Raw genomic sequence first — 17,969 nt, 5'->3', positions numbered from 1 at the left:
TTATGCAGGGGTAAGAAAAGCTGGTGTTGGCAGTTGTCGCCAAGTCAAGATGATGTTCAGCCTTCTTCACAAACGAATAATGTGATGCACGAATTTCGGTGTCAGAAGGATGCCAGATTTGTACGCTGATGTGGATCGCATCAAACTGTACATTCTTTCAGTTGTTTGCAAAAAGCAAAACACTGACTGTACTCAACTGGCTTCTACTTGCAAAACGCAACATATAGAAGGGCAGCACAGTGGGTCAGTGGTTAGCACTGCTGCCTCACAGCACCAGGGTCCTAGGTTTGATTCCAGCCTCGGGCGACTATCTGTGTAGAGTTTGCACATTCTCCCCATGTCTGTGTGGGTTTCCTCCAGGTTCTCTGGTTTCCTCACACAGTCCAAAGATGTGCAGGTCAGGTGAATTGGCCATGTTAAGTTGCCCATAGTATTAGGTGCATTAGTCAGAGAGAAATGGCTCTGGGTGGGTTACTCTTCGGAAGGTTGGTGTGGACTGGTTGGACCAAAGAGCCTGTTTCCTCATTGTCAGGAATCTAATCTAATATTATTCAACAATTAAATGTAGGGAAATTCTTCAGAGGGTCGGTGTGGACTTGTTGGCCTGTTTCCACACTGTAAGTAATCCAATCTTAACTAATTTAAGATTATTGCTCGGATGTAGCTCACATATGCTCGGCAGAAGCTCCACTTATTTATATGCCTAACCCACTTCAGACAAAAGAAAAGATGTACAGACAGTGCATCTTCTTAATCAGGCAAAAGCTTGCGGAACACTGCTCCCACAAATATATGATACTGTACCTTAGTTTCCTTTCCCATCATGTATTCAAAGAGCACCTTCTTAAGATATTCTAATTCTGTAGGCTCTGTTATCACAGAACCATCAACAGCATAATTTCCATCTGTTCAGGAACACAGAAAAATATTAGCAAGAGGGAAAATCAGATTAAGTCTTAATAAGACCAATATCTCAACAGAATTTTTTTTTAAATTCAAATTGACATACTAGTAGAACAAAAACAATTAAATCAATTGGACATGTCAATAAAGATAGCCATTATTATTAATTAATAGTGGTTATGTATCATCACGCTCAACTAGATAAGTTACACCCCACACAATTTAAACCAAAGATTATCTCCTTCTAGCCCACTTAATTTTATGCCTCATTCGTAAGTATTTAATATAACATGGCATCGAAGAAACTTAAGATGCATCCTGGCCCAACAAAGTCACAGCATCAGTGGACCCTATCTTAACAACTCCTCTGGTAATTAACTGTTTAAGAATTATCACTAAATTTGCTTTCAAATTGTGAATAATCAGCAAATTTTATTCAAGTCATATGTTAAGGACTTCTGCTGGCACTGCACATTACTGGAGATTTCGTCATTCTGACAAGCCAGTTGGCTAAATCACACAACAGACCAAATCAGTATAATGGAACCTACAAGCAGTTGTGTAGCTGCACAGCTCCAAAGCAACATTACTCAGGAGTTGACTGACTTTGGAACTTTGTGCCTCAGAAAGCAGTGGAGATGGGGTCACTTTATACTTTGAGGCAGAGGTAGATCGATTGTTATTAGACAAAGGAAACAAAGGTCATCATGGGTGAAAGTGAACATGAAATTCAGAACAACAACACTTATGTAATGATCTTATTGAATGGCAGATGAACAGAATGACCTACATTTGCTTATAATTCATAACTTTAGATCTATATACTTTACTACCCTCATCAACCCTTTCCACAACTCCAAAACAGGTACCAATCAAGTTGGTCAAACATGATGTGCCTTTATCAAATCAATACTGAGTTTTATTATTAGTTCATACTTCTTTATATACTTAATGGTAAGGTCCTAGGGAGTGTTGCTGAACAAAGAGACCTTAGAGTGCAGGTTCATAGCTCCTTGAAAGTGGAGTCGCAGGTAAATAGGATAGTGAAGGTGGCATTTGGTATGCTTTCTTCTATTGGTCAGAGCATTGAGTACAGGAGTTGGGAGTTCACGTTGCGGCTGTACAAGACATTGGTTAGGCCACTGTTGGAATATTGCGTGCAATCCTGGTCTCCTTCGTATCAAAAAGATGTTGTGAAACTTGAAAGGGTCTAGAAAAGATTTACAAGGATGTTGCCAGGGTTGGAGGATCGGAGCTATAGGGAGAAGCTGAACAGGCTGGGGTCGTTTTCCCTGGAGCATCGGAGGCTGAGGGGTGACCTTATAGAGGTTTACAAAATCATGAGGAGCATGGATAGGATAAATAGACAAAATATTTTCCCTGTTTTCCCAGGAATCCAGAACTAGAGGGCATAGGTTAAAAGTGAGAAGGGAAAGATATAAAAGAGACCCAAGGGCAACTTTTTCACACAGAGAGTAGTATGTGTATGGAATGAGCTGCCAGAGAAAGTGGTGGAGGCTGGTACAATTGCAACATTTAAAAGACATTCTGATGTGTATATGAATAGGAAGGGTTTGGAGGGATATGGGCCAGGTGCTGGCAGGTGGGGCTAGATTGGGTTGGGATACCTGGTCAACATGGACAGGTTGGACCGAAGGGTCTGATTCCCTGCTGTACATCTCTATGACTCTATCCTAGATTTTATCCTGGATTACTTTCCCCAAATGCTTCTCCATTGCCAACATTACACTGAATGGTTTTTAGTTGTTACGTTTCTATATCTCACCTTTTAGACAGGAGTAAAACATTTGCAATCATTCAGTTTTCTGACAGTATTCCCACATGTAAAGACAATGATTGTAGTGACAGCCTTCAGAAATTGAGCCTAATATCCTTCAGCAAAATCAGACGCATCCTATCTAGGTCTGGCTGAAGTTTTTAACAAGTGTCTTCTCTTTAATCAGAATTGCTGCTGCCTCCTCTTTTATTGTTACATTGACGGCAACCTCTTCACGAGTGAAAACACGTGAAGTACTCATTAGTATCTCAGCCACATTCTCCGCTTCCACATGATGTCAAATCGAATTCCACCTTTCCTCTCAATTGTCTTTGATATATTTTTAATATTCAGAACACACATTTAGGTTCCCTTCTGCATTAGCGAATGATACAGTCTTCCAGTTTCTCTTTGATTCTTATTTCCTTTTAGATCTCCTGTGTCCTTTTCTATATTTAACTTGGTTTTCTACTGCATTAATAACTTCACATAAGTCCCCTTTCTGTTTTATTTTAAATTTGGTCTTTAATCATTTAGGGAGGTCTAAGTTTAGATGACCTTCTTTTCACCTCTCATGGGTTTCTTTATTCTGTATCTGAATTATTTCTTCCTTTAATGCCTCCGATTGCTCAATTACAATTCTGTCCATCATTTTTTGGTTCCATTTCTCCCAAGTGCAGTGTTTTCCAAGTCACCAGAATCAAATCTCCCCTAGTTAACAGTTTGAATGCTGATTTGCTTCTAAGCTTTCTCCATAAAGGTTCTAAACTTGTTTTCCAAATACTTCTCACACAAAATATGGCTCTATGTGCTCCAATTCATTCCTATAAATAGATCCAGTATAGCTCCTTTCTTCATGTAGTGACCAATGAGGTTTCTCTGCAAACATTTCACAAATTCCTCCCAAAAGGCAAGAAACTAGCATCTCCCCAACCTGCCTGTATTAAAACAAAACTGGATTCTTAATTTCTCACCTCTATATGGTGTTCCAAATGATGACATACAAGAATTTTTTTCATGAACCTTAAGCTGATCCTGAAGTGAATGAATCTGGAGAAAAGAGAACAGAACATTTTGGTGATTAAGGGTTTTAGGTGCAGAAACTAACCAAAGATTTTACCATCGACAATTAAAATCTGTTTTGTTACCTGCTCTCTAAGTTCCTGTTCATGGAGTATAGCATCATTAACAAGAGTAGTTTTCTCTGCTAGCTGTGCCTATTAAATAAAAATAATTTAGCATTGAAAAAATTTCCAAAGTGCAAAGAATTGCAATTCAAGAACTGGGATGTACTTAGACAGGATATCTAAAATAGTAAGCAGATTTTGACTTTGCATTGACAATCTGATTTACAATATACTAATACAAAGACCAAAATAAAACTGGCCTAACATAGATAGTCCATTATTTGAATTAACTCTTGTCCTGGAATCAGAGTATATTTGCCTGCATCTTCAATATAATACAAAGCAGAGCCTTTCCAAATCAATGTTAAATATGAGGCAAACATATTCTCAGTTTCATAAATTTGAAGGATTTAAGAATCGAGCTCATGCTAAGTAGCAACAAAATTAGATGTAGTTCAGTAACTCAAGTGGTCAAACATTTGACTCAACTCTAAAGACAGTAAATGCTTCTCATTTGAATTAGTAGAATTGTGTTTGAAAAGTCATAATTATTATGACGTTTCAGCTCAAGCCTTCTTAGATGTTGCACAATTAGTAGTAACTGCTTGCTTTGCTGTAGAACTTGCTGGCTGTGTGTGTGCTGGCTTGGAGTGGATCTTGTTCTATCTAGTTAACTTGGAGAAAAGCCTACTAAGAACCAGCTGAGTTGGAGATCAGCTTGTTATTAACAAGAAGCCCAGATGAACTTTCCCATTTTTGAACTGAAAATCCTTTATATCAGTTCAGTATCAAATCTATTTGTTCACTTCAAAGAGTGCTTTCAAAGAATATCTTAAGATTGTATTTCCTAAGCAAACTCAGTCTGCAGGACTTTAGAAGCAACTATGCATAATTTGTGACTTGACCACATATTCTGAACAGTGCAGCAATAGATTCTGAAGCGTGTTACGCTCTTACCTTCAAGAATAACCCTTTGGCCATAACATTTTTTGTTGAGAGAACTAAACTGCAGAGATAACTATTTTTTTCCCTCTTCCCCTTTACTCCTGTGCATGTGCATTGGGAATATTTACAGGGAGAAATATTTAGACTTCAATATTCAATCAGAGAATTCCTACAGTGTGGAAAGAGGTCATTCGGCCCATTAAGTCCATACCAAGCCTCCGAAGAGCATCCGACCCTGATCCATCCCCCAACATATCCCTGCAATCTGCACTTCCCATGGTTAACACACCTGGCCTGCACATCCATGGACACTATAGGCAATTTAGCATGGCAAATCCACATAAGCTGCACATCTTTGGACTGAGAGACGAAATCAGAGCATCCAGAGGAAACCTCTGCAGATAACTGACTATGTTAACCAATCATTGCCCCTTAATTGAATAAATTTTATTTTGATGAAACATAATTGTGCTTATTAAGAAACCCTGGCAGATGAGATTCTCTTGTTTAAAACCTGATATACAGAAGGTATTTAATTGGTCACCTTATTATTTTATATTGCGACCCATGAAGCAATGGGACTCCAGCAACAATGCACTTCCAACCTTGGTCATAACAATAGGGATAACTGAATAAGTGCAGACAAGCAACATAATTTCAAGCATTAACATCAAAACACAATGCACACCAATGACAGTGTGACAAAAAAAACATCCATTTTATAAACACCTTAACCAAACCTAATTATTAACTACAAGGTCTGAATGACCAAACTAAAAGGTTTTAGGGGAAAAAAAATCTATAGAACAGCTAACCATACAACATAAAGTAATACTAGGGAATACTTCACATATTTCTTTATTGCTCCGGATACTATTTAAAACTAGCTTTGTTTGGATAATAGCTTCTGAATATTAGTCAGGAGTTAGCGCCAAAATGTTCGCATGCTGTCTCACCTGCAGTTCTGTCACTGTTAATGGACATTCCTGAAATAAAAGCAATCAAAAAGAGAGGCATAAAAATACTAATAATATGGCTTCATGGCATAGCTATGCTTGAAATCTTCATTAATATGGTCTCTGGTAATTGTATAATATCAGTGGAAATCTTTCTGGCTTTTCTCATTGCAAAATCTCAGACAGTTCAACTCTCCAGATAATGGAAAAGATCATCTAATTGGATATATTCAAGACAACAAAACAATGTGGGGAAATCATCAGCTATTTTAAATGCAATTGACCAGCAGCCTTTATTATAAGTGCCCAATCCAATTCTTCATGAACAAACCTACCCAATGTTAACTACAGCATGAGAAATTTGCAATGGATAGGTGGAAATGTGATGGCAATATGCAAATGAGGGTTGAATCGATAAATTTCAGCAGCTGCTTGAATGCGACATTGATGAACCAGGTATCCTCGATCTCAACACCAGGCCCCTTAAGGTAGGGAGGAGCAGCAATTTTCAGCAGTTAAGCGTTATTTTTAAACAGCACTGCACATGGACCAGAAGGAGCAGCTATGCCTGTGCCCAACTCTGAACCTACAAGTAAGTCTTCTGCTGTGGTCGGCCATTCCCTCCCCAAACCATCCTCTTTAATCGCTCATAATTCTTCTTCCCTCAACTGTTCCAACGACAACTCTCAAACCTAATACCATACTCATGTATTAATAGTCCCAAAAAAATGCCATCTGCAATCCTACTCCCAGTCTGCCCTGAAAAGCAGTACTCTCACTGGGTCTCTTTAAGGGTTAATCTACTCTGATCATAACACCTCCTCCTCAACCTTTCAATCTTTTCTGCTTGCTGAGAGCATCCCAATAGTTCTTAACTTCCTCAAGATTTTAACTGATCAACATTTCAAGGTGGCTCGCAACCAGGTGGAAGTAGTAAAAAATATTGGTATCCTTTATTAAAGGAGCAGTAAAATCGACACTTTGGACGTAAGTCCTTTCCTGATGAAGGGCTTAAGCCCGAAATTTCGATTTTCCTGCTCCTTGGACACTGCCTGACCTGCTGTGCTTTTCCAGCATCACATTCTCAACTCTAATCTGCAGACCTCACTTTCTCCTAATAACCTCTATTAAGCTTGGAATGACTTCAGCAACCCCCAGGATTTTCAGATACATCACCGCTCTCCTGCTCCACAAACAAAATTCTCCTTCACAAAGCCCTATCCCACCCAATTGCACTTCATTCTCTCGCAATACTAGAGTCCTAATATGTTGACAAATAAACAAAATAGAAGTAGAAGTAGGCAATTTTAGCCTCTTGATCTTACTTCGTCATTTCAAATATCATTGCTGGTCTGAATATGAGCCCAACCTTATCTTCCTATTCATAAAACTTTGACCCTTGTCTATCACAAATCTGTCTAACTCTGCTTTAATATGTTCAACAATCCTACCTCCATTGCTCTCTCTCAGAATTCTACAGATTAAAGGAGGAACAAAGATTCACCTCATCTCTGTATTAAGTGGGACATCTCTTGATTTTAAACAGTATCACTTAACTCTCATGCATCCTTTACAAAAGAAGAACATCCTCTTCCAACCCATCCTGTCAAAATCTCTTAAGATTCGAAGTTTCAGTCAGCTCGACTCTCAAACTTCCCACCTCCAATACAAGTCAACCTTTTCTTATAAGATTAGGTTCCCTACAGTGTGGAAACAGGTCATTTGGCTCAACAAATCCACACTGAGCCCCCAAGGAATAACCCATGCAGACCCATTCTCCTACATTTACCCCCGACTATTGCACCTAACACAATGGGCAAATTAGCGATGGGTCAATTCACCTGACCTGCACACTTTTGGATTGTGGTAGGAAACTGGAGCACCCGGAGGAAATCCACGCAGACATGGAGAGAATGTGCAAAATCCACACAGACAGTCGCCCAAGGCAGGAATCGAACCCGGGTGCCTGGCGCTGTGAAGCAGCAGTGCTAACCACTGAGCTACCCTGCCAGCCTTAATCCATTCAACCCAGGAACCTAACCTAGTGAACCTTTCTGAACCATTTACAGCTTTTTTTTTCAAATAAGGAGACCAAAATTGTAACATTATTCAAGACGTGATCTGATGAATGCCCTGTACAGCTGCAAAACCTCCCTACTACATAAATGCAAAGGACTACTGAGTCAATATTTTGAATCCAATATGATTCTTCTTTGCTACAAAGAGAGTATGGACTGAAAACATAATCTTGGACTTTCTCTCTACAGATGCCGCCAGACCTGCTGAGTTTCTCCAGAACTTGGTATTTATTCCGTTCTTTTTTCTAAATGCCAATCAAAAAATAACAATATTCTATTTGCCCTCCTGAATCACTTGCTGCATCTGCCCACCAACATTTTGTGACTCAAACATCAGATGGTCCTGCACTTGCTTGGTTCCATTTTAATCTACCTAATTGTGGCCAGAGTATCACTTGTCATAGCTTATTTTTCCAGTTCTCCGCTGTCATTCCTCAAGGATGTCTTGAAACGGTTAAAAGGTGGATAAATCCCCAGAACCTGATTAGGTGTACCCGAGAACTCTGTGGGAAGCTAGAGAAGTGATTGCTGGGCCTCTTCCTGAGTTATTTGTATCATCGATAGTCACATGTGAGGTGCCGGAAGACTGGAGGTTGGCAAACGTGGTGCCACTGTTTAAGAAGGGTGGTAAAGACAAGCCAGGGAACTATAGACCAGTGAGCCTGACCTCAGTAGTGGGCAAGTTTTTGGAGGGAGTCCTGAGGGACAGGATATACATGTATTTGGAAAAGCAAGGACTGATTCGGTATAGTCAACATGTCTTTGTGCATGGGAAATCGTGTCTCACAAACTTGATTGAGTTTTTTTGAAGAAGTAACGAAGATGATTGATGAGGGCAGAGCAGTAGATGTGATCTATATGGACTTCAGCAAGGGGTTCAAACAAGGTTCCCCATGGGAGACTGATTAGCAAGGTTAGATCTCATGGAATACAGGGAGAACTACCCATTTGGGTACAGAACTGGCTCAAAGGTAGAACAACACTTCACCACACCCAACCCAGCTCAGAACTTCACTGCATATCTTTCATTTTAATTTTTTCTTCAGTGCTCAAGCGACCTAAGCTGAACACAGATATTAAATTGGGGCCTGACCAAAACATTCACCATCTTCAGTATGGCTAACCTAATCATCATCAATATTTGATGCATTCTACGACAGGTATTGTGAAATGTTTTGGGATCTGATAGCCCTTAAAAACTCAATCCACAGTTGCCAGTTTTGGGAGATTCAAAGGTTTTGCTCACATTTCTAGTTAACACTTGGATATAATGTCAACGTGTAAACTTAATTTTGTTTTAATCTAGAAGAGTAATGAAATAATCACTTCTGAAAACTTCTCCAATTCGATTTTATAGTGTTAATTCTTCAGTTCTAATTGTGGATAAAATAGAACTGTGTACTGTAAAAGCTGATTTAAAGATTTAGTATATTAATTTTTTTCAACATTTATCTTCATTCACAGGTTGTGGATGTTACTGACAGAACCAGCATTTACTGCCATTTCTAACTGCCTTAGAGAACAAAAATATCAGTCTACCTCAAACAATGCTCTGGGTCTGTAGTCACAGATAGGACAGAAAATAAAAGTTTAGCAGTTTTAGTGAACAAGGTAGTGTTTTATGACAATTCAGTATGTCTTACGGTCACATCACTATCTTTCCAATTTCAGATTGATTTAATTAATTGAATTTAAATTCCCAGCTGGTGTTATAGGATTTGAAAGCATGAGCTGAAATTTTCAAGTGTGACCTTGTGTGCAGCAGGACAAAGTCATTCTAACTGAAGTCTGACAATGACCTTTTCTTTCTCCTTCTCTGGTTCTGCTCTGTATTCACTGTAGTTTTGAATGCTTCTTTTATGACATCAAAATTAGCTCCATGTATGAGCAAATGAATTGCATTAACAATGAATGCTTTCAAAATGAAAGGAGATGGGTGCTTGAAGCTATTTGACTGGCAGGGTTAAAAGGATATGACAGGTGAATGGTAAGGGACTGGGCTACTCTGCAGACAGGCAGTGTGGATGTGATGGGCCAAATTACCACCTCCTATGATGCAGTTTTTACTATTCAAAGTAGAGATGAGCAGAATCAGGAGGACTTAAGTAATGTGGAACATATGGCTCAAATTACAGCTCAATGCATTTCTGAACATGCAAAGTTTAAAGAAATCCAAAATATACTCAGAAAACATCTTTTTGGATGTATACAGAAAGTCAGCAGGCTTTTAAAAAAATCTATTGTGGCTGATTTTTTTCAAATAATGTTTTTCATATCGAAATAAACTTTATGCTTAGCTTGTGTCAATTTGCCATTGAGTTTATGTTATTTACCTTACCTATGTTGCATAAATCAGCAGGTATGCTGGGGTAACTCTCAACTGCAAAGTTTTCAAATATTTTACGTCACAACACTAGTTGATGAATTTGTCCTATTTATTTATGGTGCTTATTACAGAATTAATGATTAGAGCTTTTACCTGTTCAATATTCTGATTTTCATCATTATGCTGTAACAGCTGATGCTGGGCTCTTAACTCCTCTAGTTCTGCCTGCAGTTCAGTCACTTTAACAGTCATTTCTTCTTCTCGAGACTTGAAAATATCAAAATTATTAAGTTACAATCACAGTTACTCAGGCGCATTTCATCAACTCTTGGGAATGGAAGTGAAGAAAGACAAAAATAAGATCAACATTAGGATTAAGAACACAGGCACATGTGTTATTCTCCAAAGTTCCTTTACAGAAAAACTGACATGGCACATTTTGGCCGATTGTCCAACAAGAGATATTTCATATATGGACAAGTTTGTTAAATTTCATACAGGGACAAATCTGGGCTATGCCAATATTTCAGTAATAACTAATGACTTATGAATAATCCTTGCAAAGTTTCTTGGAGCTTTCCTCTGCCTTTACTTTCGTGTAAAAAATGGGCTGGGCAGTTCTGTTTATCAATATATCTGGTACTGTCATATGAAAAGGTTAATATAAATACAATACTGCTCTAAAATCCTATCACTGATTTTAATGATTTTCATTGGGTAACAAAGACAGTGAAAGTCTTTTTCCTAGGATGATGATGTCAGCTTGAATGAGGGGGCTTAACTCCAAATTGAGGGGTGATAGATTTAAGACAGATGTCAGAGGCAAGTTCTTTACGCAGAGAATGGTAAGGGCATGGAATGCCCTACCTGTCAATGTAGTCAACTCAGCCACATTAGGGAGATTTAAATAATCCTTGGATAAGCACATGGACTATGATGGGATAGTGTAGGGAGACGAGCTGAGAAGAGTTCACAGGTTAGCGCAACATCGAGGGCCGAAGGGCTTGTTCTGCACTGTATTGTTCTATGTTCTAATCAAATATCAATGAATATTGGATATTTTAAAAAACATCTAGAAAACAGTGATCCAATTAATTTACAGTCTTCCTTTGGCACGAGGAACAGGCATGGTAAAATATCAAAATGTATAAGGAATTGGCTGCAAGAAAGAAAGTAAAAGGAACTAGACAAGGATTATAGACAGAGGTGGATTGTGACTGAATCAAAAACCCAAGCATTCAGTTATGCCCTATTGCTTCATTAATAAATTCAAATCAGAAGCATAGTATGTTGGTCAAATTTACAAATGGGTCAAGGCACAACAGTAAAGTAGGATGAATCATTGAAGCAATCAGGAAGACCTTAAAAAAACTGAACATGAAGAGAATGATGGCAGATGAAATTCTGTGCAGAAACGTATGAGAAATAGACAGAGGATACATAATGAACATAAAACAAACAAAAGGCTGAGAGATAGGAAACACTAACCACTCATCAAAGCAGCAACCAACAATGCAAAAGACTACTGAACTGTATTGTCAAATTCAACAGAGTGCAGGTCTGAGGCCAATAGGCTTACTGCATCACCATGAGCACAGGACTTAAAATTAAGAGTAGAACTATTCAACCATTTGAACATTCTTCAATCGAGTTAAATCTTAAATATTTCTAATCATTGTACAAAGACTCTGCAAGTGATGAAAACGAGTGTCACCATATTGCTACTTATTGCTAGAGGATAGAATCCGCTAAATTAGAAAAGCACTTGAACTTTTCAGCCCTAGAAGGAACTGAAAGAGAGAATTATGCAGGCATATGCACATAAAACCAGGAAAAAAAAAGGTTAAATCTGAGCACGACTTCAAATTTAATTCTGGTTCTACAATAATGAAGCTCGTAAAAGCTGGGGAATGACCAGTTTGGGACTGATATAAAGAAGTTACCTTTCACGTAAAGGGTGATCAGTACTTTGTACGATCCTCTGCTAGTACAGCAAACAAAAACTTCAGAGTCATTCAAGAGGCAGTTAGGTACCAAGAGTTGAATTGCAAGTTTCTATGATCTAATGCCCTCCTTTGACAGTATTTGTTTATTTTTAAATTATTTGTTATTATTCATTTACTACCTGACCATAACTACACAAAGAGCAGTTAAGAATCTGTGACTCTGGATGCACATGTAGGGCAGACCAGGTAGATGGGCAGAGTTTCCTTCTTTAAAAGGGCATTAATAACCTATATTTTACAATAATCAAGAGTGGTTACATTTCATTGGGCCAGCTCTTTATTTTTTATTGCATTCTGCCAAAATGAGATTTGAACCCACAGCCTCAGAACTTTGATCTTGGCTTCTGGACTGCTTGTCCAGTGACATGATCACATTTCCATACCGTCCGCTTATGAGGGGAATGAGATCACAGTTAGGCTAAATTTGACTCTATATAAAAAAAATACAAAGAATTGCAGATGCTAAAATCAGAAATTACTGGAAGAACTCAACAGGTCTAGCAGCATCTGTGGAGAAAAAGCACAGTTAATATTTTGGGTCCAATAACTTCTTCAGAACGACGACATTCTGAAGAGGTCACTGGATTTAAAATATTAACTCTACTTCCTTTCCACAGATGCTGCAAAACCTGGAGTGTTACCAATAACACTGATTTTAATCATTTTCATTGGGTAACAAAGACAGTGAAAGTCTTTTTCCTAGGATGATGACGTCAGCTTGAATGAGGAGGCATAACTCCAAATTGAGGGGTGATAGATTTAAGACAGATGTCAAAGGCAAGTTCTTTACGCAGAGAGTGGTAAGGGCGTGGAATGCTTTTTGGTTTTGTGTGTTTGCATATGTGTGGGTGTACGTATGTGTGCACATGCATGCATTTAAGTACAAAGTTGACTGTACTTTTCTAACGACTTTCCCATTTGTATTTGCACATAGCAAGTTTTCATGTGCATTTAATTCATTTCTCAACTTGATATGCAATCCTAAACACAAACATTAAATAATTGAGCACAAATTTATGACTTTAGAATTCCTAAATTATTAACATTGGATCAGTTAGTTAACTTTGCCTGGTAAATGCCGTTTCTCAGCAATCAAGAAATGTAAGTGTTAAGACATGAGCATTAAATACCTGCAAAATCTCTTCATATTTTTTTGCTGTCCTTTGTATATAATCGTCCTTTTCAGCGATCTTGCGATAGAGCTGGTTTACATCCTCCTTGTGGGTTTCCAGGAGCTCTGCCTCCACTTCCTGGGCTTTGCCTGGCAAAGTAAGGAAATGTACCTGATTTTGCTATGCTTCAGGTGTATATGGCAGGTTCAAAAAGGAAATGATTACATAATTTGAAACCAATCCAATGACCGAATATGATATAAAAATACACTATTCCACTGATATATAAAAAAGTCGAAGGGGTAAGAAGGGGGTCAAAGCTATGATCCATTCAAAGTTACCAATCTTAAAAAGGGTGAAATACATAGATATGAATGCTGACGTATGAAGAATAGCTGTTGGTTGAGGTAATAAAGGTCTGAAATGTCCAGGATAACTAACCCACTAGTCAAATTCACAGTTTAGTTGTGCAGATACAAAAGTCAATTTAGAACAGTATAAATTCAGAAAACAAATGCTGTTTAAGAAAAAATATCGATGAACAAATTCGCTTAAGAAAATATTTATTTGAAAGCTGACAAAATATCCAGGAATTCCTACATCATTTATTTGTGATATACTTTACAAAACTCAAGGGGAAGCACAACGTAATCTCCTTGTGAAGCCCTGCTGGCTCAGAGGTGTACTACAAGAGTTCCTGGAACTTCACTGAAGCCAGATTTCATAACTCAACCACTGAGAAGACGAGACTGCTAAAGCTTAGCATCTAAGGCTTGCCTGGGTATCAGGAAGACTTGAAGCTGAATAGGATCAGAAAGAATCTTTTACCAAGGAGACAGCAATTGAGTGGGAATCTGGGCAGCAATGGTTCACAGTGTGAAGCCAGGAAAAGTGTTCTTGCTTTGACTGGCCCCACAACATGAATTCTGTGATGACTTTCTCGGTCTATTCTGCTTCATCACTGCTGTTATGGAAGAAGCATGCGTCGAGTACTCTCATGCAACCACAAAACTGTTTCTGTTAATACTGTTCTTATAAAAACTTTGGCCAAGAAAGCAGTGAGCAGGATCGGAGCAACAAGGTAGAAATTGTAGCATTGTGATTTCAGGACCATTGCTGTCCCAAATCCACTGAGCATTTCAAGTTAAAATCAGCACCTCATTCTTTTAAATTCTACTGGCTCAACTTAAGGTTTCTTCATCCCAGTTGTCAGTTTAGTTTTTATACTTCTAACTGAAGTGGACAAGTTCATAGTTGCCCACAATGCACTCCATCTGCCAAAATTCTGCCCACTCACTTAAGCTTTCCATATTTCTTTATAGAATCTAATTTCTCTTGACAATTTATTTTTCGACCTACATTGACAATAATAATTTTTTTTTCAAATATACGTTTGGCCTCCACATCAAATTCATTGATTTGGATTGTAAATAACTGAGATCCTAGCACTAATCCCTGAGGCACAGCAGTAGGTACAGTTTGCCAACCTGAAATTATCCATTTATCCCAACTTAATGCTACCTACTAATCCCCTATCTAAACTATAAATGCTACCTCCGACACCATGAGGTACTTATTTTGCGTAACATCCTTTGATGAGACATCTTATCAAATTCAAGTACACCCCATTTTTGGATACTGCTTTACTTACATTTATTAGAATTCTTTGTTGGAGTAATAAGCAATTAGGTAAGCACAATTTCCCTTTCAAAAACTACATTGAATCTGCCTCATTTTGTTCCAATTATGACTTAGGAATTTTCCGCTATAATCCATTATTAAGGAGTTAACAGCAAATCTCCCTTAATAGTTGCAGCCTATAGTTTGCTGTTTTCTGCCTCCTCATTTTCTTGACAGAAGGTTTTAAGTTTTCTTTATTCTCCAATCTGTTAGGCTCTATTCAAATTCGAAGAAAGTTTGGAAGACAATAACTAATGCCTGTAATAGCTCTTAATTACTTAGGTAATTAACCCTGGAGAGTCAAATTGTTTTCCCAGTGCCTTTTTGTCCTGTGATGGTGACTGCTTAGCCACTTCTCTGTGAACAGAATAAGCCTTTACCTCAACTCGTTTAACCTACCAATCCATACTCCTACAATGTTAGTTGAACAACCATATTCTTCCATCATCTGATTTCTGTGAAACTGTTGAATTAGTACCTCATCAATGCCAGTTGAGGAAATATTCTTTCCTTACACAACTGATCAAAACTTGACTGTATCTCTGCAGCAGGTCAGGCATAGGGGAAACCATGTAAAGTCTCCGGCATATTGCCCTTGCTAACATTTAGGACATCAAGTTAGACCCAAATACTTCCTGAGATCCTTTAAACAAGGCTTTTTTGTTGTTGTTAAGCTCTGGATTTATGGATAATTTACTTAGCTTTTAGATTAGATTACTTACAGTGTGGAAACAGGCCCTTCGGCCCAACAAGCCCACACCGACCCTCTGAACAGCAACCCACCCAGACCCATTCCTCTACATTTACCACTTCACCTAACACTAAGGTCAATTTAGCATGGTCAATTCACCTAACCTGCACAGTTTTGGACTGTGGGAGGAAACCGGAGCACCTGGAGGAAACCCATGCAGACATGGGGAGAATGTGTAAGTCCACACAGACAGTTGCCTGAGGTGGGAATTGAACCTGGCTCTCTGGCACTATATGCTAAACACTGTGCCACTCATTATATTCGCCATTTTCAAAACATTGTCCTTGCTTATATTCGGCTGCTTAAGGCTTTTTGATTGATCTTAACATGCACTAGTCTTTGCAAATAGTTTTATTGATAAATGGTCTTGTGGATCCAAAGGTACATAGAATAAATTAAAAGTACAAGTACTTCTCATATCATTACAGATATTTCTTTAAAATCTAGATGCTAAGTTTCTGGCTGTCACATAAGCAAAAACAAAAATGTACAGTAAACATGGTTTTAACTGGCACCTTATGAACCAGCACTTTCAATAAACCGGCAAAAGTTATATACCTTAAATACCAGAGGTTTACTGTATTAATGCGATCTTTGCGACATCCAAGTAGTCAGTGGAGGGTGCGGGTAAGAAGGCTCCCTGCCAGTAGGTTTTATTTAAGGCAAAGTTGCATTATTATTTAATGCTGCAAATAAAGTACTCCAGTAATGTGTATACACACTGCATTATGTTTTTATTACTTAGTGTGTGTTTTTACATTGATTGTGGACTTCTTAATCAATCTGTACACTCCTGGTCCCATAGATGCCAGTTAATAAAAAGTTTACTGTATTTAGATCCTGTGTGTTTGATTTATTGGAACACTGTTACTTCCAAGATCATTCTTGATCAAATGCAGCTAATTAATTTCTGTTGCTTTAATTCTACAAGAAAAAGAATTTCTGAAATGACCAGTATAAAGTCCAATTTCAACTTAGATTAAATTTTCTAAAGTGTGGAAACAGGCCCTTCGGCCCAACAAGTCCACACTGACTGTCCGAAGAGGAACCCACCCAGACCCATCTCCCTCTGACTAATGCACCTAACACTATGGCCAATTTAGCACGAACAACTGGGATTTTGCATGTTATTTCCAGGTGATGAATCATCTATAACCACCACGTTATTCAAATTAAACTTTTTTTAATGCTGAGAATGGTTTCCCTAATTTATATAAACGGAATACAAATATAATTTTACAATGCTACATTTCAATTTCATTTGCAGCTTGTCAGATATCTCAGTAGCAGATATTAGACACCGAATTTTAAGGAAATGAGCATGTAAAAGAAAAATATATTTGCATTGATGGCCTTTCCATCAACAATCACTGTGCAGACAAAGTACTTCGAAATATTGCAGTGTCAGAAACATGGCAGCCGATTTATGCACCATAAGCTCCCAATTCTTGTCGTGTTTGAAGGCTAAATATTCACATGGAAACTGGAATATTACTCTTACTTCCCTACACTTCTTTGAATACTGAGTCATGTGAATTTTTGCATTCACCCATGTTAGAAATAGCCTCGGTTCAACATCTCATTAGTGCAGTATTCCCTCAGCAATATACTAGACTGTCAGTGTGGATTTTTGTGCTGTCTTGAGCAAACAACTTTCTGACTCAGAGGTGAGTGCACTTTTAAATCAGTCACAGCTAACAAAATATTTTCTTTGAAGCTATTTTCCATTTCCATTTTAAAAAATAATGTAATGTTTGGCCTTCACTCTAAATTTTACATACTAAATATAAAATGGGTGCTTACCTTTAACATGTAGTAAAATGAACCGGAAAATAATGCTCAGTTTTGTCCTCAAAGGCTTCAGTTGGTTTGAGACAAACATACCTTTATTTTTGCCTATTTATCATTCGTATTTCAGTTCCATCTTCTTTACTTTTAAAAGCAATACAACTCCCAATGATAATATAACTCCTGTTGCATAAGGAGCATTCTGAGAGGTTAAATAACTATTACAGACCATTTTATTGCTTCTTGAATCTGTAATCATTACTAAAGGATTCAATTACAAGTGGAAAGAGACAGGACAAGAGCGGCATAACAAATGTCTACTTAAAAATTATGCAACATCCTTTTGGTTTGTAACTATCTTCAAAATTATTCTTGTTCTTATACTTACTAATAGCTTGTTTGACAGAAATATTCAACTCTTCTTCTTTTTGAGCTAGCTGTGTATTGAATTCTCGCATTAACTGTTTGAGAGTTGAGTTATGTTTCAGCTGCAGATCCTCCAGTTCCAACCTGTGAACCA

The 17,969-nt window shown here is 37.9% G+C and overlaps 1 protein-coding gene across 4 annotated transcripts in view; it reads right to left on the bottom strand.

Annotated features, from left to right (window-relative positions):
• The window catches only part of golga4 (golgin A4), a 175,147-nt gene that overhangs the window by 20,472 nt on the left and 136,706 nt on the right, over nt 1-17,969 (bottom strand). For 3 of the 4 annotated variants that reach the window (XM_060822914.1, XM_060822915.1, XM_060822917.1), the window contains 7 exons: nt 17,838-17,959; nt 13,249-13,379; nt 10,266-10,379; nt 5,709-5,738; nt 3,829-3,897; nt 3,655-3,730; nt 805-905 (listed from right to left, as the gene is read on the bottom strand). In XM_060822914.1, the coding sequence (XP_060678897.1) occupies nt 805-905; nt 3,655-3,730; nt 3,829-3,897; nt 5,709-5,738; nt 10,266-10,379; nt 13,249-13,379; nt 17,838-17,959 (643 nt within the window). The remainder of the gene's footprint in view (nt 1-804; nt 906-3,654; nt 3,731-3,828; nt 3,898-5,708; nt 5,739-10,265; nt 10,380-13,248; nt 13,380-17,837; nt 17,960-17,969) is intronic. The other variant, XM_060822916.1, reaches the window with a different exon arrangement.

Source organism: Hemiscyllium ocellatum, chromosome 4 (assembly GCF_020745735.1).
Source record: "Hemiscyllium ocellatum isolate sHemOce1 chromosome 4, sHemOce1.pat.X.cur, whole genome shotgun sequence".
NCBI lineage: Eukaryota > Metazoa > Chordata > Chondrichthyes > Orectolobiformes > Hemiscylliidae > Hemiscyllium > Hemiscyllium ocellatum.
This window is presented reverse-complemented; position numbering and strand designations above follow the sequence as displayed.